The following is a 24,534-nucleotide window of genomic DNA, read 5'->3' on the forward strand; positions in this document are numbered from 1 at the left end:
CCCACATGCCACGGAGCAACTAAGCCCACAAGCCACAGCTACTGAGCCCGCGCACCACAACTACTGAAGCCCGTGGGCCTAGAGCCCGTGCTCTGCAACAAGAGAAACCACCGCAACGAGAAGCCCGCGCACCACAACGAAGAGTAGCCCCCCCTCACTGCAACTAGAGAAAGCCCACACGCAGCAACAAAGACCCAACGCAGCAAAAAAAAAAAAAAAAAAAAAAAAAGGGCTTCCCTGGTGGCACAGTGGTTGAGAGTCCGCCTGCTGATGCAGGGGACATGGGTTTGTGCCCCAGTCTGGGAGGATCCCATCATGCCGCGGAGCGGCTAGGCCTGTGAGCCATGGCCACTGAGCCTGCGCGTCTGGAGCCCGTGCTCCACAACGGGAGAGGCCACAACAGTAAGAGGCCTGCGTACCGCAAAAAAAAAAAAAAGATATATGCACCCTAATGTTCATAGCAGCACTATTTTCAATAGCCTAGACATAGGAACAACCTAAGGGTCCATCAACAGATGAATGGATAAAGATGTGGTGTACGTACACACACACACACACACACAATGGAATACTGCTCAGCCCTGAAAAACAATGACATCCTGCCATTTGCCACCAACATGGATGGACCTTGAAGGCTACAATGAAATAAGTCAGAGAGAAAGACAAATACTGTATGGTCTTATTCATATGTAGAATCTGGAACAAAAAGCAAACCATGCTTATAGAAACAGAGAACAGACTGGTGGTGGCGAGGGGTAGGGGGTGGGAGAAATGGGTAAGGAGGTCAACAGATACAAACCTGCAGTTATAAAAGAAGGAAGTCCTGGGGTGCAGTGTACACATGGTGACTACTGTTAACAACCCTGTGCTGCGTATTTGAAAGCTGCTGAGAGTAGAGCTTGCAAGTTCTCATCACAGGAAGAAAATGTGTAACTGGGAGGTGACGGATGTTAACTGGATTTATTGTGGTGGTGACTTTGTAATACATACAAATACCGAATCATTACCTCGTACACCTGAAACTAAGCCAATGCTATACATCATTTATACCTCAATTAAAGAAAAAAGAAAGGCGTTTAACACTAGTGGACAATGTCTGCTGAGCAACAGGCAGGGAAAGCTCAGATCACAGGGGAGAGAGCTCACCTGAAACTCACACTCCGACAGAGGGTGCTCAAACACGGGACTGCGGAAGTCGGGGCTCATGCTGGTCATTTCAAGCAGAAAATCTGTTGCTAAACTTAAGAAGTGCACTTCTATCTTAGGAGAATATAAGGAATTTAGGGCCAGCAAGCGGTCCAAGGTGTTTGACGGCAACCTAGTTTCGTGGCTCCAGAAGTTCCGAATCATTAATCTGAAGGGCAGAGAGGAAAGAAGAGAAGGAGGCCTGTACGTGTGCCCGGCAGGGAAGGCATCTCCTCCCCTGCCCAGAGCTCAACGCAGGGCAACCATACGCAAAACTGTGTCAACAGGGTAAGCTGACTTACAAACAATGTATGTGCTGAAGGGGAGAAATACTCCAAAATGTTAGCATTATTTAGCCAAGAGGTGAGAAACTAGGTGATGTTATTCTCATCTCTCTTACGTGGGAAGTTCTCAAAGATGAGAATGCAACATTAGATATTTTGAAACGGAGAAAACACTGAAAGAGATTACATACATAGTCCTTCACTGCCTGGCTAATAAGACAGTTCACTCCAAAAGTTAGTGCCATAGAATATTCAAAACATGAATATAAAATATTCAAATTATTCTGGTTAAAAACCAGATTAGGCTTTATAATTTGTGAAGGTTTAAGAAATCCAAATAAAATTTTTAGAAGCTTAATGAATTAAAAATTCCAGCACAGTTAAAAGCTAGTTGATACACAGAATCATACGAAAAAGTCTACACTGCTCCTTATGCAATGTAATGTAATTAGCCCTCAGGGAGAACAACTGTCCTTCTCTCTCCACGTGTGATTACACTGTAGCATCCTCCAATTTCTAAGGTTTCAAACATGTCATCCCATACTGATACGTAGAGTGAGATCTCACTCTGGGTTAAACGGGAAACAATAACCCACTTTTTATTACAGATTTCTCATCTTGAAATGCTGTACGTCACAGCACAGCAGAGAGAGTGTGAACCCACACCACTTTTTCAAGGCTTTTATGTTAAAGTAATGTGTCAGGATTTTTAGGTCTTAATGTGATTTGAAATACATTTTTATTACACATTATGGAAACAAGAGGCAGAGAAAACGCTGATACTGCAAATGTGCTTCCAACACCTCTGAAAGACCCCACACTGGCCAAGAAAGAGAACCCCTGAGTGTGCCCGCCCAGCCCAGCTGTTGCAGGAAGGGGCACATACTGAAGGCCAGGATTCTCGTCGGTCAATCCTTGGATCAACACGTCTTTCGCCAACTTGAATACTTCCTGGGAGTCATCATCTGCCTGACTCTCTGGATCCCTGAGAAAAGTACAAAATGACAAATCCATTAATGCTCCTTCTGTTGCTTTTGTTCAACCCCAAGAGCACTGTCCAAAATTGAAGTAACAAAACCTGCCTCTTCCCGCGAACTTCCACCCACCCTCCGGCGCCTGCACGCTGACGCGGGCGCTTGGTGCGGCTGGGGGAACAGGGCCACAGAGGCCCCACGAGGAGTGGCGTGGTCACAGCCCCGAAGGAGGAAACATCCCAGCAGCCCCTCTCCTTAATCTTGTCAGACTGTAAAGGGAACTATGGAAACTAGTTACACTTTCAGCTCACCCCATAATACCACGCTCGGAGTATTTCCCACAGGTAACACAAAATCAACTAAGGATATATTTCAATACGCTAAACTTGTTTCACTTATTGATGACATATTTTTAAATGCTTTATCATTCATCTTAATTGTTCCAGACTGCTGAAGGCCCCCAGACGGTCCCCCGAAGACAGCGCCGTCAAGTGTCAGAGCGGAGCTCACCGGTAGTTGTCGTAAACCCACATGAGGACGCTGTACATCTGCTCCCGGCACAGAGCGGAGGGGTGAGACAGGAACTCCGCCACGGGGCTCAGGAGTCCCCGGAGCTCCACGGGCTTCAACCTTGCCAGCAGCTTGTAAATTATGTCCAAACACACTTTCTGTCTCTCGTCGTCTCTACAGTAAGAGGGATTTTTAAAAGCACACAAATTCGACAGTTGTTATTACTAGACTTTCAGATACGACAGGTAACTTTTTCTTTTTTGTGCTGTTATTTCAAAATATGATATTATAGGTAATACTACACTTACATAAAAATTACATTCTTGAAAATAATTATCGCAAGCTAGATTATTAAAAGTAAATTAACAACGTGGTATCTTGCCTGGATCCTAGAATAGAAAAAGGACGTCAGTGAGGAAACTGCTGAATCCAAATAAAGTCCAGTCTTGTTAACAGAAATGTACTAATGTTAACTTCTTGGTTTTGACAAATTCACCGTGATTATGTAAGACGGGGAACCTGGGTGAAAGGTGTGTGGGAATCCTACGTACTATCTTTTACCTTTTCTGTAAAAATAAAATTACTCCAAAATAAAAAGTTCATTTTTAAAACCCGGCAATGTCAAACAAAATAAGCTTAACAGAAGGGATGTTATGACTTTAAAAAATGACTTCAAGTGCTAGTCAGGCACTGGCATGTCAAGCAGGGGGTTAAGTGCAGCCTGGGTCCTGATAGGGGGCACACCTGCTTCCTCGTGTGTCTTCCTCCTTAAATAAGCGCCAGCTAAATGCTCTATACACAGCAGATACTTAGTAAGCACTGAATGCAGAAAATCAGGACACAAGGACACAGTTCGTCACTATGTAAAAACGTGCACACAGGCAAGACGAGAAAAGACGCAGACGCAGAGGGAACACACACTCACTTCGCGACAACCTACAAGTGCCGTGAGTGGAGGGCAACAGCTGAGCAAAGGGACATTTTACGAGCCAGCTGCATCCGAGGACGCACTCACCTGTGCCTCATGAGCTGCGCAAAACCCCTGCTCTCTAACTGCAGGTACAGGTCCGCCGTCTCCTCTGCACGACACAGCACCACCTCCAGGCAGAGCGTCTTCATCACGCCGTGGGCCCGTGGCAGCAGGAGAAGCACAGAGCTCATGAACCTGGGCAGCGGGCAAGGCCGGTGAGCAGAGGTGGCGCTGACCCCCACCACCGCCCCCCATTCCCCCCGCCAAGGCAGGAGCAGGGAGGCGGCGCTGACCCCCACCTGTCGGCAAGAGGAGGGAAGTTCTTGGCGGCTCTGTTCAAGCACATGATAAATTTGTCCTCTGCCGTGTGCTGATGCTGCTTCAACTGCTTTACCACCAGTTCACACACAGACTCCTCCAGCGTCTGAAAGATTAAGCTTTGTCTCAAATACACACCAGGTGGGAACTTCGGTTAAGTACAGCGTCACAAAGTGGAGGCCCCGGGGGGCTCTGAGCACTGGGCACCTCCAGAGGCTCGGGGGCTGTGGCCACACGCCAGGCATCAGAACGATCAAGATTATACTTCCTTCTGACACCAGAACGCTGCCAGTAAGTCATTTGAGAAGCTGAATGAAAACCAGTGACTCAGCGGTGCTTAGTGTTCACGCCTCTGGTCAAACCAGCGCCCTGCTCATCTCCCTGCACCTGCCTTCCCCCGCCACAGGTCCCCGGCTCCCCCAGAGCCTGTGCCCACCAGGGAGCAAGTGCCCAGCCACAGAACACGGGACCCTGACGGCACGGAACAACGAGGGAGCACAAGGGGTGCTTGGGACCGGAGCCCACGGTCCAGGGGCCAGGCTGGTCAGTGGTCAGAACACGAGTGACCCCTACTTCTGTGTTCCATTCTGCTTTCCAAACTTCTACACTAAATCAATGCCATTTTATATTCAGAAAAGAACTATGTAAAACAAGAGGGTTTATCATTCCCATTAAGTTGAAATTTTAGTCATGAGAGATTAAGCCTGGGCTCTGCCGTAACGTGCTCCACCCATGGTGAAAATTAGGCATATTATGTAAATTGAAACCCACCATTAAAGGACATTAGAATCCTATCGTTACAAGATTGTGAATTTGAATACGTTTTTATTTTACAAAAATAGCTAGTAGGGCTTCCCTGGTGGTGCAGTGGTTGAGAGTCCGCCTGCCGATGCAGGGGACACGGGTTCGTGCCCCGGTCCGGGAAGATCCCACATGCTGCGGAGCGGCTGAGGCCGTGAGCCGTGGCCGCTGAGCCTGCGCTCCGCAACGGGAGAGGCCACAACAGTGAGAGGCCCGCGTACCGCAAAAAAAAAAAAAAAAAAAAGCTAGTAGTCCCGAAAATAAATTATAAGTGAAGTTTGATTTTCTTGGGGGGGGGGCATTCTATTTCCTTTTAGCTTTATTTAATTTTGCTAAATCCAAATAAATGCCTTACTGGTGAAATGGCCAGGGATCCAATACACTGTGGGCGGCCTTGGTGCCCTCAGGACCCCCTGGCTTCTCCCAAGCCGCTCCTCGCCCTGGCTCCTTGCAGGAGGGGAGGGGACTGGAGACAGGAATCTGGGGATCATGAGCACAGGCAGTTCTCAAGCCGTGAGGCCGGGCGAGAAGACACGGGAGCGAAGGAGAGGGCAGAGAGAGTCCTGCAAGCAGTGACAAAGGGCCAAGGACTGGTCCAGCGTGCCATACTGGGCAGGCTGCAACCCGGCGTCTTGTCACCGTGGGGGACCAGCTCTGCAGGCCCCAGCACACTAAGCCACGGGGGACAGCCACAAGGCAGTAAGTTACAGCCTGCCATTCCCATACACAGCCCACACGGTTCTATGCACGTCTTAATGATAACTTATGGAGAATGTGTGCTGTGCTTAGAGATGCCACCAGGCCCTTCTCACAGTCGTGCAGAGTGGGCAGGGCAGAGATGGAGAGCCCTTCCCTGAGAAGCCCTCTCCTACCCAACAGCTACATTACGTCCAAAAGTACAAGGGGAGGGCTCTACCCGTTTACTTCGCCGGAACCACAGCAAGGCTCTACCAGGGCAGCTTCTCCAAAAGGGACTCCTGAGGCCAAGTTCAGAGGAGTGAAGGCTGCTTACATACTCATATCCTGATTTTTACAATAGAAAGAAAGTTACCACCTTTACATGCTTTGCCAAGTTTCCAAGAGTCCGAAATAAAAAAAAAATCACGTCTTTTTAAAAAACTGAGCACTGTATATAGTAGGAAAGAGAGTAAAATAGTAATAAATCCAGAATGCCCACTTTGGTTTCCTAGTGTAGAGGATACAAGTATCAAGGGCCATGTCAAGTCAAAACTAAACAAGAGGTGTTTATGTAAAAGTGCACAGCACACTCACCTTTTCTCTCCCGGTAAGGTATCGAAGAACAAGTCCCAGCACTTCTGCTGCTGCCGCATACACCTCTTTATATTTGACAAAGGACATGTTACTGACCAAAGGTTGGAAGTATCTACGACAAATGTAGAAAGTAAATAAGCATAAAACCACCCATCCCGTTTTCTGACAGAAGCGTATCACGACTTTACTCCCCATGCCCAGAGATGAATGGCACCTGGACAGGGCCCAGACCACCTGTGCAGCTCCAGGTGCAGACGCGCAAAAGCTCTGACACGGCCGTGGAGGCTTGGCCTGCAGGGCCTGCAGTGAAATCAGCTGCGACCTGAGATCTGACCCCGTTAGAGGCGTCTATACCACAGGAGAAGGACATGCAGAGACTCGGGGGCGGGGGGGATGCTCCCCAGACTCATGACAGCAGGACGTGAACTCAGAGAAGTCTCTTGTCCAAAAGTTAACCACTTCCCGTTGACCCTGTGTTGGGCCGCACGTCCATCCGCGACACCAGGCGACCGGCGCCCCCAGTGCCGCCGAGGATGACCCTGGAGGACCAACGGGATAGCAAGAACTTCCAAAGAGACGGGAAACGTTGGCAGACATGAACTCGACCAAGCAGCCGGCTCTGCACGGACCCCAGCTCCTCTCTGTGAAGTTAGGACTGTCCTGCTAAAGCCCCTCCACATGGCCCCCCCGGGTGATGAGGAGCCGGAGGCTGCAGCTGTGGCAGAGACACAGCAAAGGGCAGCAGGGCCCAGCCACCTGCTTCGTGGTCATGACCCTGACGTGAATGCTCTCCAGAGCTCATGCTGCTTTCAGGAATGAAGGGCGAAAACGTCACTTTAGAAAATAACAAAAAGAGTTAACACTTTGTCTGCCAAAACTACGTGAAAAAATGACACTAATTTTTAAAAACTCACTTCCCTCATTCACTCCACTAATGTATTTCTTTGAAATATTTTTAACATGGGTCCTAGTCCTTAAATTTATCAACATTAAACAATATTCCAGTCTCCAGTCCGATTCAGGTACACTCTAACCAAAAAAAGAAACAAACCGAAAACATCATACTTACTTTATACTTTCTATGCCACATTTTGGGTCGTATGGAGGCAAGTCATTGGCCATTACAATGCCTAATAATTGAATTCCTATGGAATTGTCTTTAGAATTAGGATCTTTACTGGAAAACTTTTCAAACATTAATCTGAAACGTGAGCATAAAGGAACAGTATAACTTGTCATACATAAGAAGCCGGAAGACAAACATAAAACTTTCTATGGCTGATTTTCAGGGTAAGAAATACTTCTCCTTTTCCCGCCCTCTTTGTTCACACCCAGGTTACTCTGCCTTTGCAACACAGGCACTGCTACGTTTCTTACAATCTAATTACTGGTCCTAATCCCCCCTCGGTTGACAGTAAAACCTTCCGGCAGTTTTAGTTTGCCCCAGGTTGTGCCCGGCAGGAATCACCCCTGGGGGGCAGTGAAGGGCGGGGCAAACCCCACACCTGCAGACGACGGCCGCCCAGAGGTGCTTCTGCTAAGGAACGCGGAGCCTGCATTATTAGTGGCAACGTTCCACCTTACCTGGAGATTCCACTTCGGATCACATTCCTCCTTCTACCCGTTCAAGTAATTTTCACTGTAATCAACGCGCACAACATGCTAGGTGTAAAAGATCTTTAAACGATATTGCAAAATCTAGTAAATTTATACCTGTAAGGGATGGATAAACAATCCTTCCAGCACTCAACAAGCGTCTTTATAATTTCAAGGTTATGTCGAAACACAGCTCTTTTTTGATGAAAAACGTGTTTCATTAGAAAATGAAGCAATCGATTTGCTAACAGTTCATCCCCCTAAAAAGGCACAGAAATTCTGTGTAAATACGGAGCACTGCATTCTGGGAAAGCAGTTTGTGACCCGAAAGTCCATTTATAAAAGAAAGCTGGCATTCAACGAGGAGTCTGCTTCCTGGTTAAAAGCCACCTGTGCGACTGTAACACAAAGGCTTTATCTAGCGGGCCTCCACCCAACAGGCGGAGAGGCCGCCAGGGCCCTGCAGCACCCCTGCCCCCGCCAGACACTCATACCCTCCTCAGGGCCTCTGCTGGGACCTCCCTACGGGGAGGGAGGGGAGGACCCTGAAGATGTCCGCCCCCCACTACATTCCTCCCAGCCCCAGGGTCCCACCAAACTGCTGGAGCCTTTCCGCTGGGGCTCCCTCTACCGTGAGATGACACCCACATCTGTGCTGGCCCCCTGACCCTTGACTGGGGAGGCTGTTCCATGGGGTACACGGAACGGGTGTCAGAAGACGTGCTTCCTCTGGTTTCAGCCTCTTGCTCAGACTACTGCAACGAGTGGTGAAAGGTTCACTGTGACTTTCACCTTGGCTGTTGCTCTAATCAGTTATCCTGACACCTGGCAGCTCACTCTCCTAGCCCAGATGAACGCCTGACATCTGAATCAACCTCTTCCAATGGCTCCTCAGTTAGGCTTGGTTTGTTGCGAAATGAGACGGGCACATCCCGACACAAACACATGGGACAGCTCTGTGGACACATATTATGTTGAATAAGGGCCATCCCAGGACATCTTTCCACGAGAACCCTGGACACTATTAGTGCTGACGTCTTTAAGCCAGCGGGCAGAGCTCCAGCACACAGACCCACGCTGCGTCAGGACTGGCCGGTGCCCTTCTCCAGGGGCACTTCCTTAGCAATCTCAGCTGTCACAGGCCACCGTCACACTCTGGGAGTAGGGAGGCTGGCAAGACGAATGCCAGAGGCTCACGACCTCAGTCAGAGGAGACGTTTTCAGAACCTCACGCTCTGGGTCTACAGACGTTTATTTTACACGTACTTTTAATAAACCAATGATCAGTTTCCAAGTTCCTAGCAAGTTAAAGCAATAAGCACAACAGCACAAACACCCAATAGCTTAAATCTAAAAGCAAGGCTGGGGGCCTTAACGAAAGCAGACACAGCTGAGGGAGTAACACGAGGCCGCCTGGAGCAGCAGCAGCACAGACAGGCGTGATCCTGGCTGGAAACACCGAGGATGGACAGGAGCCTGGACCACACCCAGCGCTGCTCAGGGGGAGGGCACCAGACGCATCTGCTCTCACCACAGGAGTTGCTACTCCCGTCCACGAAAGAACCGTGGCCACGATCTCAACCACCAGGTAGTGGATCCCGCCCCCAACGCTGTTTTCAGAGACCACCAGCTGCAGCAGGGGGCCGATCCAGTGCTTCGCGTGAGGCCGGAAGACCTAGGCGAGAGTTCAAAGGTCACATGTCACGGGAATGCCCTGAGTAACCAAGATGTGAGTTCAGGAACATCATTCTATGTTACGACTCGACCTAAATTCAAAACAGGTGTAAATGCCAACAAGCATGCTGCTTAATTCTATTAGATTCTCAGCTGAAGTCTATCCTCACGGGTCCTGAAACCACAGCTCAAAGGAAACGGATTCTTACTGATCTGCTCTTTGCTTAAAACCCTTCTGCTGTACCTACGCTCGGAAAAATAAAAACGAAGGCATTCTACACCAACCTCTCCCCATCTGAGCAACATGCAGCCCTGGCGGATCCTACTTTTACCAGCTGCAAATGCACAGGGGAAATTAGAAAGGAGAATATAAAAATTAGGTGCATGAGGCCAATTTGTTTATTCCTTTCTTCCCACGCTGTGGAAGTCATTCTACTACATACTACACATGCCCAAGATCTCTGAAATCCAAAGCATCTCCATACACTAAATTCCATCTAACCTATTTCAGAAACTGCAGACTGAAGTGTAACTCAGACTATCAACCTTCTTCCCCTCTGCCACCGTCTTTCTCCAAATGTTTTCTCCTCTCTCTCACAGCTTAAATCTGTGTGGTTGCACATCGTTTCTGATCATGGACTCCATAGGTTAAAAGAGTTTACACTCTCCACGTATGTCTACTGGTTTATTTATAAATTTTAAATATAAACTTCTTTCCTATATTATTAAACTGTAAGAAAAGGATAAATTTAAGGCTCAAGTTTTAAAAACAGCTGTAAACACAAGTTCTCATCTTTCGTTCCACAGGACAATGGGCCCCCGCCGTTCCTGAGCTCTGGGAGTGCGCGATGCTGCAGGGCCACCTGCAGTGATTCCAGAGGCACCTCAAGCCACACGTGTGAGCGCAGCTCAGCAGCCCGCTTATCGAACCAAACACCAGACACCAGCTCCCTTCTGCCAGCCATCAAGTCAGCACCTACAGCAACACCAGCTGGAAATCATGTGTGAACCCCAAGTATTGTGGGCTGAACTGTGAGCCCCAAAAGGATGCTGAGGTCCTCCTAACTCCCCGTATCTGTAAATGTGACCTTATTCAGAAACGGGGTCTTGGAAGATCGTCGAGTTAAAAAGAAAGTCATTAGGGTGGGCCTTAACCCTAAGTAACAGTGTCCTTACGAAAAGGGAACTTTTACACATGGGACAGGTGTGTACACCGAGAGAGAAGACCATCCACAGGCCAAGAAATGCCCACGGCCCACAGCAGCTGGGAGAGGCCCAGTCACAGCTTCAGCAGGAACCACCCAGCCGACACCCTGGCCTCGGGCTTCTGGCTCCAGCGCATCGTGGTTTCTGTTGCCTGAGCCCCAGCAGCTAGAAATCAAGTGTGACCCCGAGGAAGGGGCCCTGCTGCAGCCCCAGGCCAGGCCTCTTCTCCGCTCGAGGGCCTTGAGGGGCTTGCCGTCTGCTGCCCGGGAGCGCTCTCCTCCCAGCCCCCTTCAGCAGCTCCCTCGGCCTTTGCCCAGCCCCCTCTCCAACGGATTAACACAGCAACGATGTGAGTCACCAGGAATCCTTCCCCACTTGCTTTGCTGCTGTGAACCAGGAAGGCTGCAGCCATGAGAAAACCGCCAGCACGTACACTTCCTAACACAGGTCACTTCTAACTCAAAAGAAGTTAATTTACGTGTTTTACAAGAAAATGATAGAAGAATGACGCTGCGCAAATAACACAAGTTGGCAAACTGATTCAGAGAATAACACCATGCTCTGACCCTTTACATCTTTCTTCACTGTGGGTTTTTTTTTTTAAGTAGATGCATGTAATTGCAAAGAATTTTTAAAGAAATCATAAATTACTTACTTCCTCTGTATTAATAACAAGCTTGGCTAAGAAGAGACGGATATTTAATGATACTGATGGATTTCCTAGTTTGTCGTGAAGAAATTTCATCCATGGAGGAAGATTTCTTGGCACTGAACCCTGAAATAATACACTCAAAATTACTTCAGTAAGGAAGTGGAACAAAACAGCTTCGTATTCTGACACTATGAGACAACAATGACAGGGCAGGAGACGAGTGACAAGACATCACGTGTGTCTGAGAAGGAATCCGGTTTAGGCTTCGATGTGAACCGCTCGCTCTCAGCGTGACAGGGCGAGCGGCGGTGAGCAAGACCGGGAAGAGCAGCGCGCCTGTGAACCCACACTGCAGCCCCGGCTCAGCCCAGGCACCTCTGCTGGCTGAGCGGCCCGCAGCCTCTGCATGTGCCGGACCAGGGCCGCCACAGGGGCCATGCACTCGTGCCGATTGAGCTCGTCCATCTCCAGCTCCAGCACGTCGCCTGGGACCTCGGGGTCTGGACGCTCCTGGGGAGGGAGAGGCTGGTGAGGTGGCGGTCCCCAGCGCGCTGCTCCGAGGAGGGCACTCACACGCAGGGGACCTCATGTCTCCTCGTGTCCTCGGGAAGTACCCCCTCCCCCGCCCCCGGCCGCACGGCTCTCCTCCAAGACCGCACTCAGGTCAGGGTGTCACTGCAGACACCGCTGCTTCGGACCACGTTCAGCCGTGTGCGTCCCGGCGGGCCCAGACCCTCTACATCTTGAGAGCCGCAGCCTGCGTCATTCATCGTTGCCACTTTATGTAGAAAGCAGAGCTACTGAAGTAGAATTATAGAATAAATTTTTACCGATTTTTCTCAGTACTCTGAAAAACTTTGTAAACTCCTTAATTTGCCTTAAAATTTCAATCAATAATAGAACAAAACTTTTAAAACATTCTTGATCCTTTTTAAGAAAAAAGGGCAGGAATAATCATTTTATAAGTGTGATGCTGAACTGAGGTTTTACATACACGTATGGTGTATTTCACACACACACAACTGATCTAGGTGGCTCCTAGCACAGATCGCTTCCAGGAAAGAACAGCTTAAGAAACGCTGAGAGCACAGTTTTGGATAAAGGTCAGCCTGGGCTACTAAATGCTTGTGGAGAGTGAGCAGAAAAAGGAATAAAAAAGGCCCTAGTGAAGTCCGTCATTCTGTCTGCCCTGGTGGCAGTAACTACTCCAGAATATCTCCTCCCAAGACGGACAGCCCTGGACACGTACTCCTCTCACAACCTCCGTGCCTGTGGTGTTTGGCCCCAGGCGATGGGTAACGTCTACAAACTAGGGCAGAAGAGAGAGGCGGGGTGTCACGGGTTAGCGACAGCAGGCTCAACTCAGCACCGAACAGTAACCGACACACAACCAGGGTCACGGGAGATGAGAGACAGGCGCACCCAGCAAGCCCCCCGGAGAGGCGGGAAGGGAGCGCGTGGCCACGGGCGGCCGTACCTGGGCCCACTCAGCACGTGGGCGGCCAGAGCCACCGCCGCACCAGGGGCCGCTCACGGGGCGGGCCGCCTGCAGAGCTGGGATGGGACGGGGCAGGGGGAGGGGAGAGGGTCCTCTCTGAAAGAATGACCAGCGTGAGGTCAGCCCAAGCTAGAAACGGAGTACTGTGCCGGGAAAGCGGCTCCGTGAGCTGTGGACGACCCCGTGAGCTGCTGGACCCCAGAAGAGAGCCTGAGCTCAACCTCTCAAAGCAGCCGTCAGACCCAGTGTACCCCCTGCCCGTCACTGGAGCCCGCCCTTCAGGGAGGAGGCTCTGCTCAGGCCGGGGACGCTGCCAGCAAACACCCCTCCGGGGTGGGGCAGGGGGGGACAACAGTCAGCCAGCGCGGTCAGCTCTCTCGGGAGGGCCTCACGTGGCTCTGATGCAAACAATGACCTGAACGCGGGAGGAGCCCGGCTAACGTGAACCCGCCCTGCGTGCTGGCGGGGTCAGATGCTGCACCCCAGGACGAGAGGCTGGGGCCCCGCCGCCCCCCCTCCCTCCCAGACAACAACATTCGGTAATCACCCGTCTCCAGAAATGGCGGGCGGTAGACTGAGGGTCTTGGGAGCCATACGAGTAGCTCTGAACTCCAGTGCAAAAGTCGAACTGACTCATTTCCTCACTCAGGCTACTGTCTGCCAGATACGACAAGGAAGACATATAACACGGGCCGCCTGAAGTGAAAAGAGAAGGAACTACATTTACTCAAGCTAGTAAGAAATGGGTTTCTCTACGCTCAAGTGATACCTGGATACCTGCATCGAAGGCGTTCATCAAACCTGTGGCTCTCACTCACCACCTGGATCCACAAGCAAAAAGGGCCTGGGGGGACCTCCTTGCACTCTGTCCCCACTGAGCAGTGACTCTCTGTCGCAAACAAAGGCATGAAGTCGAACTAGATCCAATTTTTGGATGTGATGCTAACAGAACTTCTTGCACTGAAAATTCTGATGATATATACTCTGCCCATAAAGCCTAACATAAATGCTGCAAGAGATACTACTGAAAAATAACTAATTCAAAGTATGTAAGGAACTTAGAAAACTGGTCCAAATTTTATCCTCAAATCAAGAAGAAAAAAAAAAACCTATGAAGAAAATTAAGCAAAAAATTGAAACCAGGAGCGTGTGGAGGGAGAGAGGGCTGATTCTAAACAGGGAGGCTAGGAGAACTTCCTTCAGAGGAAGGGGCCATGCTGGCCTCTGGGGCCGAGATTAGTCCGCCTGGGGGAACAGCACAGCAAACGCCCTGGGGCGCAGAGAGCAGACAGGGGGTATAGCGGGGAGGTGGGAGCTGATGGGAGGTTTGGAGAGGAGTGGCAGGACGGGACTGTACTTTCACACAGGGTTCTGAAAGTATCTAAATAACACACAAACATAATCCAAAAACAAGCAAATAAATGCAGGCCAATCTTGCTTTTGTTAAAAAAGCGTACCACATCTGAGCCCCCTCTGGCCACCTTGAGATGTTTCTGTGCTGTTAAAGTTTAACTAACTGCATTTCTTTCAAAGCACTATTCCATTTGCCACTTGAAAATAAAAATTTTCAAATTCAGTTTCAACGTTGGGGTATTTAAAGTATTATCTATTTATATAACAAATACCAACTACTGGAATCTTTCTCATCATTTTGAAAACGTCCTACCTGAGTCCCCATTTGCTGCTTCCCTGGCTTCTCTCCTAATTTCAATGTACCTCTTCTTTCTTTCCATAGGAACCTATTAGGCAGAAACAGACACTTTAAGACTTCTTAGAATCGTGGTCACATATTTTCTATTTTAGTAGCAATCTGGCAAAAATCACAAATATTAACTTTTAAGCAAAAACTTTAACCAAACTTAAAAGCACTGAAAACCCCCTACAAAGACAGGCGGGCACCCTTCAGGAAGGCCCCCTCCCCCCAGCTGGGTGCCAGGAGCTGGTCTGCACCCCTCTAGCCACAGGCCTGGGGACCCGCCGTCTGCACTTATGAGCCTCAGCTCCCTGGACTGCACAGTCTCAACAGGTCACAGCACATCACGGCCGCAGCGGAGTTCACAAGTAATGCACGGTTAAGTGTCTGAAGGCTTAACAGACGTGTGTGTTTATCATTTCATGTCTTTAGTTCTTTGAACACAGGCCTAGAAAAATCTTCCCAGTCTTGTTCCAAAAGGGCTCAAGGCGGGAAGCCAGCACTGGCCTGAACCTGTGAGCCACCAGGCAGACTACGAGGGGTGGAGGGCAGAACGCCAGCCCGCCCCCCCAGCCCCCACTCGCTCTGCCCAGCGTCCCGCCCACCGGGCTGCGAAAGGCTGCAGCCCCCCCGCCTCCGCTGAGCTTGACTGAGCCTGAGCTTGGCTCCTTTGCCAGAGCATCTCCCCCGCAAGACATCTGCTCCCGGTGCCCGTGATGGGCCGAGCCTCCCACCAGGGCCCCCAGGGCCTAACCCTGTAGCGGGGTGGATCTCAACATCACTGACCAGAGGAACTTCAGAAAACCACTTAAGGGACGTGTCCTAAGAGCTCCTTTCAGTGGCATTTTCTCTCCTTTACAAGTTGAGGGAAAACCCGAGTCATGACCAATTTTTTGTTGTTGCCTGAGATTGTATCTCCGGTCAAACTGTAAGAAACTGCCAGTGTTTACAGTTCACAGCAGACTTGAGTTCAGCGCAACGTGTGTGTTTCTCTACAAGCAATTGCTAAGTGTTCGTAGCCTGGAAACACCACGAAAAATTTCACTCACCTCCACTTCTATGGGAAACGTGTAGCAGCGCTTCAGGTCTATCAGATTTTCAAAAATGAGCAAGTTCTGTGAATGCAAAGCCCCACGTGAAGATGCCTGAGTGCCAGGTGGAGATGCTGGGCGCTGACGCCACCCCGGGGTCCCACCCTCCGCGTCCGCATGCAGGGCTGGAGGAGCACACCCACCGCGGCCCGGGGGGCGCGGCCAGCAGTCGGGAGGGGCCTACCTTCTCCGGCTTCTCACTGAATAGGAAGCCCTGGTAAAACTTGAGCTCGGTGAAGACACAGCGGATGGCGGCGATGGCGCAGTTGTAGGCGGCACAGTGGTACAGCCGCCTGCGCTCCAGCAGCTGGGCCTCCCCTGCCATGTTCTCCGTGAAGGCGTCGTGGCACAGCCTGCGGGCGGCCGGGCGAGTGTCAGTCCGTCCAGCGGGGTGATCCGGCCCCACGGGCGCCCACACCCACACCTACCGGGGCTCCAAGAAGCCGGGTGGGCGGCGGCCCAGCCTGAGGGGCAGGGGAAGCAGCATGCGGGCACCGTGAGGGCGTGGGGGGGGGGAGCAGCGGCGGAGGCAGGGGTGGCTGCCACACCCAGGAGTCCGGTCTCGCCCTGCCAGCTGCGGCCAGCCACCGTGAGCACGTTGAGCACGGTGCGGTCAGAACACAGCCACCCCGCACCTACGCTGCTGCCGGCTGCTCCACGGGGCCCAGGAAGCCAGAGCGGTTACCGCCCAGCCCGCGAGGGGAGAAGCCTGCCGGCCCCTGCTACTAGGACGCGGTCCCTCTGAAGGGCTTCAGGCTGGGAAACAAAACAATCAGGTTCCTGTAACATATGGATCTGGCAGCGGGGCTGAGAGCGGCAGGCCTCGGGGCAGGGAGACTCATTACGCAGGAGGCCACTGCCGCGCTTCACCAGCAACCCCAGTGCCACACGAGCCACTGGTTCCAGGAGCCCCGGGGACACAATCCACCAGCTCTGGGGCCGGCAGGGTGTATGCAGAGGTTGAAGAGATTCAGAAGGAAAAATAACACGACCCCCAAGATGCTCATGGTGACGACGTCACCCACTGAAGAGGACACGCGAGGAGAGGGTCGGCGGAGCTGAAGGACCTGGCACGCCGGCGCCCAGCACTCAGAGGAGCCGCACCAGACGGCCGGCTTCAGAGGAAACGTATCTGACTGCTCTGTGCGTTACGAAACGTCTGCTTAGAAGTATGTGACACTCCTTTAATTTCGAATGACAGAAAAAATACAATACACTAAATCCCTCCTTACTGTGAACCACAGCACTAGAAACATATCAAGCTACTGAGGGAGAAAAGACAGTAGGAAAAAACAGTAAAAGAAAAAGAACTTTACTCTGTATAGAAGATGTGTATAGGACAGAACGTTACCCAATAACATGCTGAATTAAAGTCCATCTACGTAGTCTGTACGTAGGAAAACTATAGAAATTCAGCGTCTAAACATTTATTCACATTATACACATGCGTAAAAATATACGCATTAAAAATAGTAACAAATTAAATACAATCCGAAATTAAGTAAACCCTTACTTGATGAGGGTCTTTGTAAGCTCATTTCCTTCTGGGACACCTGAGCCGTGGAACACCTGATTGATTTTAGATTCCTTGGAGTGAACATCACCTTTCGGAAGACGAGAGTACATCACATCAAGCAGCTTATAGTAGCCCATCTTCTTGGTGATTTGAGTATCAAAGGAAGATTCATTCAGCTAAGAAAAGATAACATGAAAAATATTTTACTGAATAAATCAAATTTAATACTCAACGCCCTTTACCCTGAAAATAATTTTAACAAAGATGTTAAACCACTTCAACAAGAGGTAGCCCAAGAGCTAAAACGTGGATGTAAGTGTTGATGTGTTCTATTTAGCGTGGCAGCAAATACTGACTTCACCTCAGTGAAACTCATTTGGGACTTCTGGCCTCCAAAGCTGTGAGAGGATAAACTTTTGTTCTAGGCCACCGAGCTTATGGTAATTTATTACGGCAGGTTAAGTAAACTAATACACATTTTGGTACCAAGAGTTGGAGCTCTACTGCAACAAATGAAAAAAATACGTTAAGTGGCTTTGGAATTGAGCAGAGGGTAGAGGTAGAAAAAAATTTTGCCATGCATGACAGAAAAGGCCTAGCTTGCCCTGTAGAGACCACTGTTAGGAAATATCAATGTTGAAGGCACTGCTGGCAAGGACTCAGAAGGAAGTGAACAGAAAGCCAATGTTGTCTTAGGGAATGCCCATCACCATAAACATATTTTTATTAGAAATATGGACATTAGGGCTTCCCTAGTGGCGCACTGGTTGAGAATCTGCCTGCCAATGCAGGGGACACAGGTTCGAGCCCTGGTCTGGGAAGATCCCACATGCCGCAGAGCAACTAGGCCCATGAGCCACAACTACTGAGCCTGCGTGTCTGGAGCTTGTGCTCCACAACAAGAGAGGCCGCGATAGTGAGAGGCCCGCGCACTGCAATGAAGAGTGGCCCCCGCTCGCCGTAACTAGAGAAAGCCCTCGCACAGAAACGAAGACCCAACACAGCCAAAAATAAATAAATAAATAAAATTTAAAAAAAAAAAAAAAAAAAAAAAAAAAAAGAAATATGGACATTAAAGTAGTTGCTGGTGAGGTCTCAAAAGGAAATAAGTACCAAATTTTTGGAAACTGGAGGATAGAGGATCCTTGTTAGGCGGCTAACAAGAAAGCTTAGCTGAACAGTGTTCTGAAGTTGTGCAGAAAGCAGAACTTGCAGGCTATGCACTTGAATACTGAGCTGAGAGGATTTCCAAGTAAATTTGCTGGAGGTACTGCCTGGCTTCTTCTTTGCTGCTTATAATAGAATGTGAGGTGTGAGAAATTAATTGAGACAAAACGGTCAAGCAAAAAGAGCCAGAACTTGATGATCTGGGAAATTCTCAGCCCATGCAGACTGTAGAAGACGCTAGCGTCAGGAGACCGGCTCTTAGGAAAGCATGCTTCGGCGAGAAGCCTGAGGGTATGGCTGAAGAAACGAAGCCTGTGGCTCACGGCTGCACTCGGCCACCTCACAAAAGCCACGCACAGGGAAGGGACTCTCCTATCTCACGGAGGGAATCTCCAGGATGAGCATGAAAGAGACAGAAGGTTTCTGAAAATGTTATACCAGCTGAACTGAAAGGGACAGAGACAAAATGAAATGGAAAGAAGGATGTTGTACTCCCAAAATTCTACAGGCAAGAAACAGACAAAACTACTCCGCTGCAAACCACCGCTGACCTTCAAGAAAAGAGAAGAATGACTCCAAGGACGGAGTCTCTGGCCCAGAAGCCAGAGCACCAGGCCCCAGAGCATTACTCCCGGGTCTTGAAACCTAATGGATCTGCCCAGCCAGATGTGAAAAGTGCTTGAGAAAACAAGACTCCTTCCTTCCAGTTTCTCCTATTTGGAACAGGAATGTCTGTAATGATCATCCTATGCCTGTCCCACCACTGTGTTCTGGAAGCAAATAATCTGTCTTCTAGTTTCACAGGTCCACAAATGGAGAGAGTTTGGCCCCAAGATGGATCATACCCAAAACCCACCCATATCTGGTTTATATGATTTAGATGATGAGATTTGGGACTTTGTGGCAATAATATTTAGATGAGCTTTTGGACTTAAAAGTTGATGTTGTAATGGGTTTAGACTGTGTCAGGCTGAATAACAGCCCCAAAAAGATACCCACATTCCAATGCCTCAGACCTGTGACTGTTACCTTGTACAACAGAAGGGATGAGACAGATGAAATGAAGCGAAGGATCCTGAGAAGATTATCCAAGTGGGCCCGAAATACAATCGTATTTACAGGCAGGAGACAGAGAGAGATCAGACAGAACTGAGGAAGCTGGAAGCACCTAAATGTCCGTCGACAGAGGAGTGGATAAAGAAGCTGAAGCTGTGGTGCACAGATATGATGGAATACTACTCAGCCACGAAAAGAATGAAATAATGCCATTTGCAGCAACATGGATGGACCCAGACATAATCATACTAAGTGAAGTCAAAGACAAACACCATATGTATCACTTATATGTAGAATCTAAAATATGACACAAATGAACTTAGTTACAAAACAGAAACAGACTCACAGACAGACAGAACAGACCTGTAGTTACCAAGGGGGAGGGGAGGCGGAGCAGATAAATTAGGAGTTTGGGATTAGCAGATACAAACCACTACACACAAAACAGATAAACAACAAGGACCTACTGTATAGCACAGGAAACATTCACTACCTTGTAATAAACCACAATGGAAAAGAATTGGAAAAAGAACAGACACACGTACATGTGTAACTGAATCACAATGGTACACACCTGAAACTAACACAACACTGTAAGTCAACTACACTTCAAAAAAAAGAAGAAAAATAGCGGACTGTTTAAAAAAGAGGAGGACGAGGAGGAGGACGAAGCTAAGTGACCCGAGAAGCACGGGGAGGCACAATGTGGCCACAAGCCGAGGGTGCTGGTGCCTCTAGAGGCTGGCGGAGTGAGCACCGTCTCCTCCCCAGAACCTCCGGAGCAAGTGCAGCCCCAGGAAACGGTTTCTGATTTCTGGCCTCCAGAGCTATGAGAAAATAAAGGCCTGTGGTTCTAAGCCACATCTGTGGTCCTTTGTGTCAGCAGCCTGAGGAAACTAACGCAGACATCACATGCCTGCAGGCTGAGACCAGGACGTGGAGGCAACGCTCCCTGAGCTACAGACGCCCCTGACGGAACACATGGCAGTTTCTAACGACACTGACCACGGAGATCTGTCAACTCTTATCAACATTCAATTTAATAACAGACTGTGATACCTTTAGAAATCTGGACTTCAACACATCAATGGCATCCACCACAATTTTGCTAAAGAAGTCTCTCAAAGCATTCAGGTCACAGTGCCACAACAGAGTGATGAGCACTCGGTCCACAGTCGCTTGGCGGGTGATGCTGGGAAGTTGGTCGTCCCTCCTGAACATCCTGTACACACTGTCCAGAAGGCCTAACTGTGTGGCACATGAACTCCTAAGAAAAAAAGAAAATTACACGCACGTTCAGGCTTTCAACAAATATTTCATGACGGCCTACTACATTACAAGCAAAGTAAACGCCAATGACTATAAATCAGAAAAATACCTTTAAAGATTGTATGTATAAAAACCAGGAAATACAAGAAGCATTTGTACATAAGTCATGTTACTTTACTCATCCCCAGAAATCCTCATGCCTATTTAGGCATTAGGAAAAATAATTTTTTTCATTTACTTTCAATATGGCCTTTCTGGGAGGCTTTGGAAGAGACTCAGCCTCGACACCATTATGTATCCCAGAACCTGAAACTCATGAATCCTGATCAGACAATTCCAGCCTCTTCCTCAGTAATGAACCACCATTCTTCCTACTTGCCAGGCAGAGATAATTCAGCTGGCCCTTTGTCTTCTCATCTGCGTAATATGGTATATGAATGATCACCTATACGATTCCGTCTATAAATCTGTTTATTAAGAATAGCGTTAGGGCTTCCCTGGTGGCGCAGTGGTTGAGAGTCCGCCTGCCGATGCAGGGGACACGGGTTCGTGCCCCAGTCCGGGAAGATCCCACATGCCGTGGAGCGGCTGGGCCCGTGAGCCATGGCCGCTGAGCCTGCGCGTCCGGAGCCTGTGCTCCGCAATGGGAGAGGCCACAACAGTGAGAGGCCCGCGTACCGCAAAAAAAAAAAAGAATAGCGTTAGCTTCCCCGCCTATAAAACTAAGAGGTTAGGACTGAAGATCATTAAACTCCTTTCCAGTTCTGAAATCTCGATGCTCAGAAGTTAGCTGTGACCCAGAGCAAACGGACTGGATTTGACGGTGACTCAGTCACAACACTTTGTGGTTGCAGGACACCACGAGGTCTGCACGGGCTCCGCAACCCGCATCTGGACACGGCCCTGGAGTCCAGGTCTCTCAAGGAGCATCCTGCTGCAAGCACAGTGGAGGTGCACAGCCCTCACACAGAAACCGAAAGGAAAGGGGAGGAAGAGGAAAGGAGCATAAATGGGCCAACAGGTGGTTTACTGAAAAATAAAGGCAAAGGAGCCTTTAATATAGGAATATAGGTTCCATGGTACTCATAATAAAAGAAATACAAAGTAGAGCAACACTGAGAAATCCTTTCTCACCTATTAACGCTGGAAAAAATCCAAACGTTTGACAATATACTCCATTGGCAAGACTGTGATGAAACACATGTTTATCCACTGCGGGAAGGAATGCAAACAATACAGCCTCCAAAAGGGGATGTGGTGATATCTAGCAAAGTCACAAATGCATTTACCTTTTCACTCACATTCACAAATCCACTCCAAAGCTACACTGGCCAAATACAACATGACGTGCACAGGGCTGTTCACTGGGCCATTATTCTTATCAGCAAAAGACTGACCAAAAGCCCACCAGTAGGGGCTGCTTCAAAATACTTGGTACTTCCACACAGTGAATAATTACACAGTTGTTTTTTTTGTTTTTTTTGTTTTTTTTTTGCGGTACGCGGGCCTCTCACTGTTGTGGCCTCTCCCGCTGCGGAGCACAGGCTCCAGACGCACAGGCTCAGCGGCCATGGCTCACGGACCCAGCTGCTCCGCGGCATGTGGGATCGTCCCGGACCGGGGCACGAACCCGCGTCCCCTGCATCGGCAGGCGGACTCTCAACCACTGCGCCACCAGGGAAGCCCCACAGTTGTTTAAAAAAAAAAAAAAGGAAAGCAGAAGATCTCTACGTGCTGATTCAGCATGATCTGTAGAAAACATGAAGTCGAAACAAAGGTGAAAGGGCAGGAGACGACAGGAGAGGGAAGACAGAAGCCAGGCTCCTGGATGCAGCGCGTCACGTTCTTCTCACGCTCGAATCACGTGTGTAGTTTACATATTCAGTAAGAAAATGAAGTCAAAAAACCCACAAAAACTTCTAAGATCTGAAAATGAATTAAAGCATACCGAATGAATTGGTATAATAACTGCACATTGAAAAACACTCTCAAGTGATTCTGGAACACAAAATTTCACTGTATATCCTCAGAGAATATATTCTAAGTAAATTACAAATAAAATTAAAAATGTTAACTTCATCCAGCTATGAGTATTCTTAGTAGTAATACTGGTAGTGTTAGTTTTGAAAATATTTTATGTGTATTATAGGATAAAGCAATTAAATACTGGTGAAATGTTATTAAAAACAACACTGAACAGAAAAAAATTAAAATCTACAATGTAAGGGAAAAATAATAAAAGTAATAAAAAAACCCATAACGTTAAGATTGAAAGGAAAGTATCAGGATATTTTTCTTTTCCTTAAAACAAACAAAACTATTCCCCAGTACGGCACTAACCAGTAGCAGTGCCATAACCCAGCAGCACTCAGTTCACCGAGGACCCAGCCTGCGGTCTCGAGGCGCCGTTTCACAGGGCTCTAGAGAAACGGCTTGACTCTGGGTCAAGGTCAGCCTGAGGTGATCTGCTGAGCCAGAAGACACGTAAAAGACATCAGAGATTAAGGAAGGCTGCCCAAGAACCTAGGAGCCAGGCACCATGGACTCCCACTGCCACAGATGGGACGGTGTGAACATAAAAAAGAATAACAACTGCCACTGATTGAAATTTACTTCTGTTTTGTTTTTAAAAGTTCTAAAAATGAAAAATATTAACTAATTTTCACAGAGACAACTGTAGCACTGGAGTAAGTTTTAGAACTGGGATGTGAAAAATCCTCCAATTTGGTCTCTCTTTTTCAAAGCTGTTTTGGCTGTTAGGGGTATTTTGCATCTCCATATACATGTTAGGAATTGCTAGTCAATTCCTGTACCCACACAATGAGGCTTGCTGGCAGCTGGATACGGAGTGCATTAAACCTAGCGATTTGAGTAGAACTGCCAAGTTAACAATATTGAATCCTCCAACTCTTAAGCATGGACTCTCTCTCCATTTACTCAGATCTTTAATGTTTTAATTTCCTTCAGCAATAGGCTGTAATTTTTGGTGTACAAGTCTTGTGCTTCTTGTGTTAAATTTATTCCCAAGTGTTTTGTTCTTTTTGGTGCTATTACGAATGGTATTACATTTGTAATTATAGTGTCAAATGTTCTCTGCTCATGAACAGAGCTACCACTGACGTTAGAATACGTATCCTGAATCCGACAAATTTTCTATAATTGCTTATTGGTTCTAACAATTTCTTGTAGATCTTCAGGATTCTCTACCTTGTGCCACCTGTGAGTAAAAACAGTTTTACTTCTTCCTTTCCAAGTTGACTGCCTTTTATTTCTTTTGCTTGCCTGACTGCAATGGCTAGAACCTCCAGGACTATGTTGGCTAGAAAAGAACAGACGTCCTCGCCTTGTTCCCAACTCTGGAGGAAAATTCAGCCTTTCACTATTAAATATTTTGTTGGCTACTGGTTTTTCATAGATGACCTTTTGCAAGTTTTATCATCAATGAGTAAATGAGCACTGGATTTTGTCAAAAATGTATCTGCATCTACTGAAATAATCCACTCATCGTTTTCAAGAACAGAAATGATAATCTCCCACAGAAACAAAACACATATGGTTCCTGGAATCCCAGACTAGGAATGACTTACTTTCTGGCTATCTTCCTGAAAGTGGATTGAAATAATTCTTCCATAACATGCTGTTGTTCCCGACAAAGAATTTCTGTCATCAACTCCAACAAGACGGGACTCTGAGATAACTCCAATGCATCCAGAAGCTACAGAAGAAACACACACCAATAATAATGATGATAATAATAATTGCATTGGATTTTTTTTGACAGTTCAAATAAAAAGGGAAAGCA

The 24,534-nt window shown here is 48.4% G+C and overlaps 1 protein-coding gene across 9 annotated transcripts in view; it reads right to left on the reverse strand.

The window, feature by feature from the left end:
* PRKDC (protein kinase, DNA-activated, catalytic subunit) overlaps window positions 1–24,534 on the reverse strand; it is a 164,571-nt gene that overhangs the window by 61,386 nt on the left and 78,651 nt on the right. For all 9 annotated transcript variants that reach the window (XM_081258465.1, XM_081258461.1, XM_081258460.1 and 6 more), the window contains exons 40-57: window positions 24,320–24,447; window positions 20,523–20,730; window positions 17,238–17,416; window positions 15,909–16,077; window positions 15,683–15,748; window positions 14,607–14,679; window positions 13,488–13,636; window positions 11,818–11,952; window positions 11,446–11,565; window positions 9,442–9,585; window positions 8,028–8,170; window positions 7,384–7,515; window positions 6,315–6,426; window positions 4,223–4,347; window positions 3,969–4,118; window positions 2,954–3,127; window positions 2,356–2,454; window positions 1,147–1,354 (exon numbers count right to left, since the gene is read on the reverse strand). In XM_081258465.1, coding sequence (XP_081114591.1) covers window positions 1,147–1,354; window positions 2,356–2,454; window positions 2,954–3,127; window positions 3,969–4,118; window positions 4,223–4,347; window positions 6,315–6,426; window positions 7,384–7,515; window positions 8,028–8,170; window positions 9,442–9,585; window positions 11,446–11,565; window positions 11,818–11,952; window positions 13,488–13,636; window positions 14,607–14,679; window positions 15,683–15,748; window positions 15,909–16,077; window positions 17,238–17,416; window positions 20,523–20,730; window positions 24,320–24,447 — 2,514 coding nt within the window. The remainder of the gene's footprint in view (window positions 1–1,146; window positions 1,355–2,355; window positions 2,455–2,953; window positions 3,128–3,968; window positions 4,119–4,222; window positions 4,348–6,314; window positions 6,427–7,383; window positions 7,516–8,027; window positions 8,171–9,441; window positions 9,586–11,445; window positions 11,566–11,817; window positions 11,953–13,487; window positions 13,637–14,606; window positions 14,680–15,682; window positions 15,749–15,908; window positions 16,078–17,237; window positions 17,417–20,522; window positions 20,731–24,319; window positions 24,448–24,534) is intronic.

The sequence above is a fragment of the Mesoplodon bidens genome (assembly GCF_964165515.1).
Source record: "Mesoplodon bidens genome assembly, chromosome: 16".
In the NCBI taxonomy this organism is placed as follows: Eukaryota; Metazoa; Chordata; class Mammalia; order Artiodactyla; family Ziphiidae; genus Mesoplodon; species Mesoplodon bidens.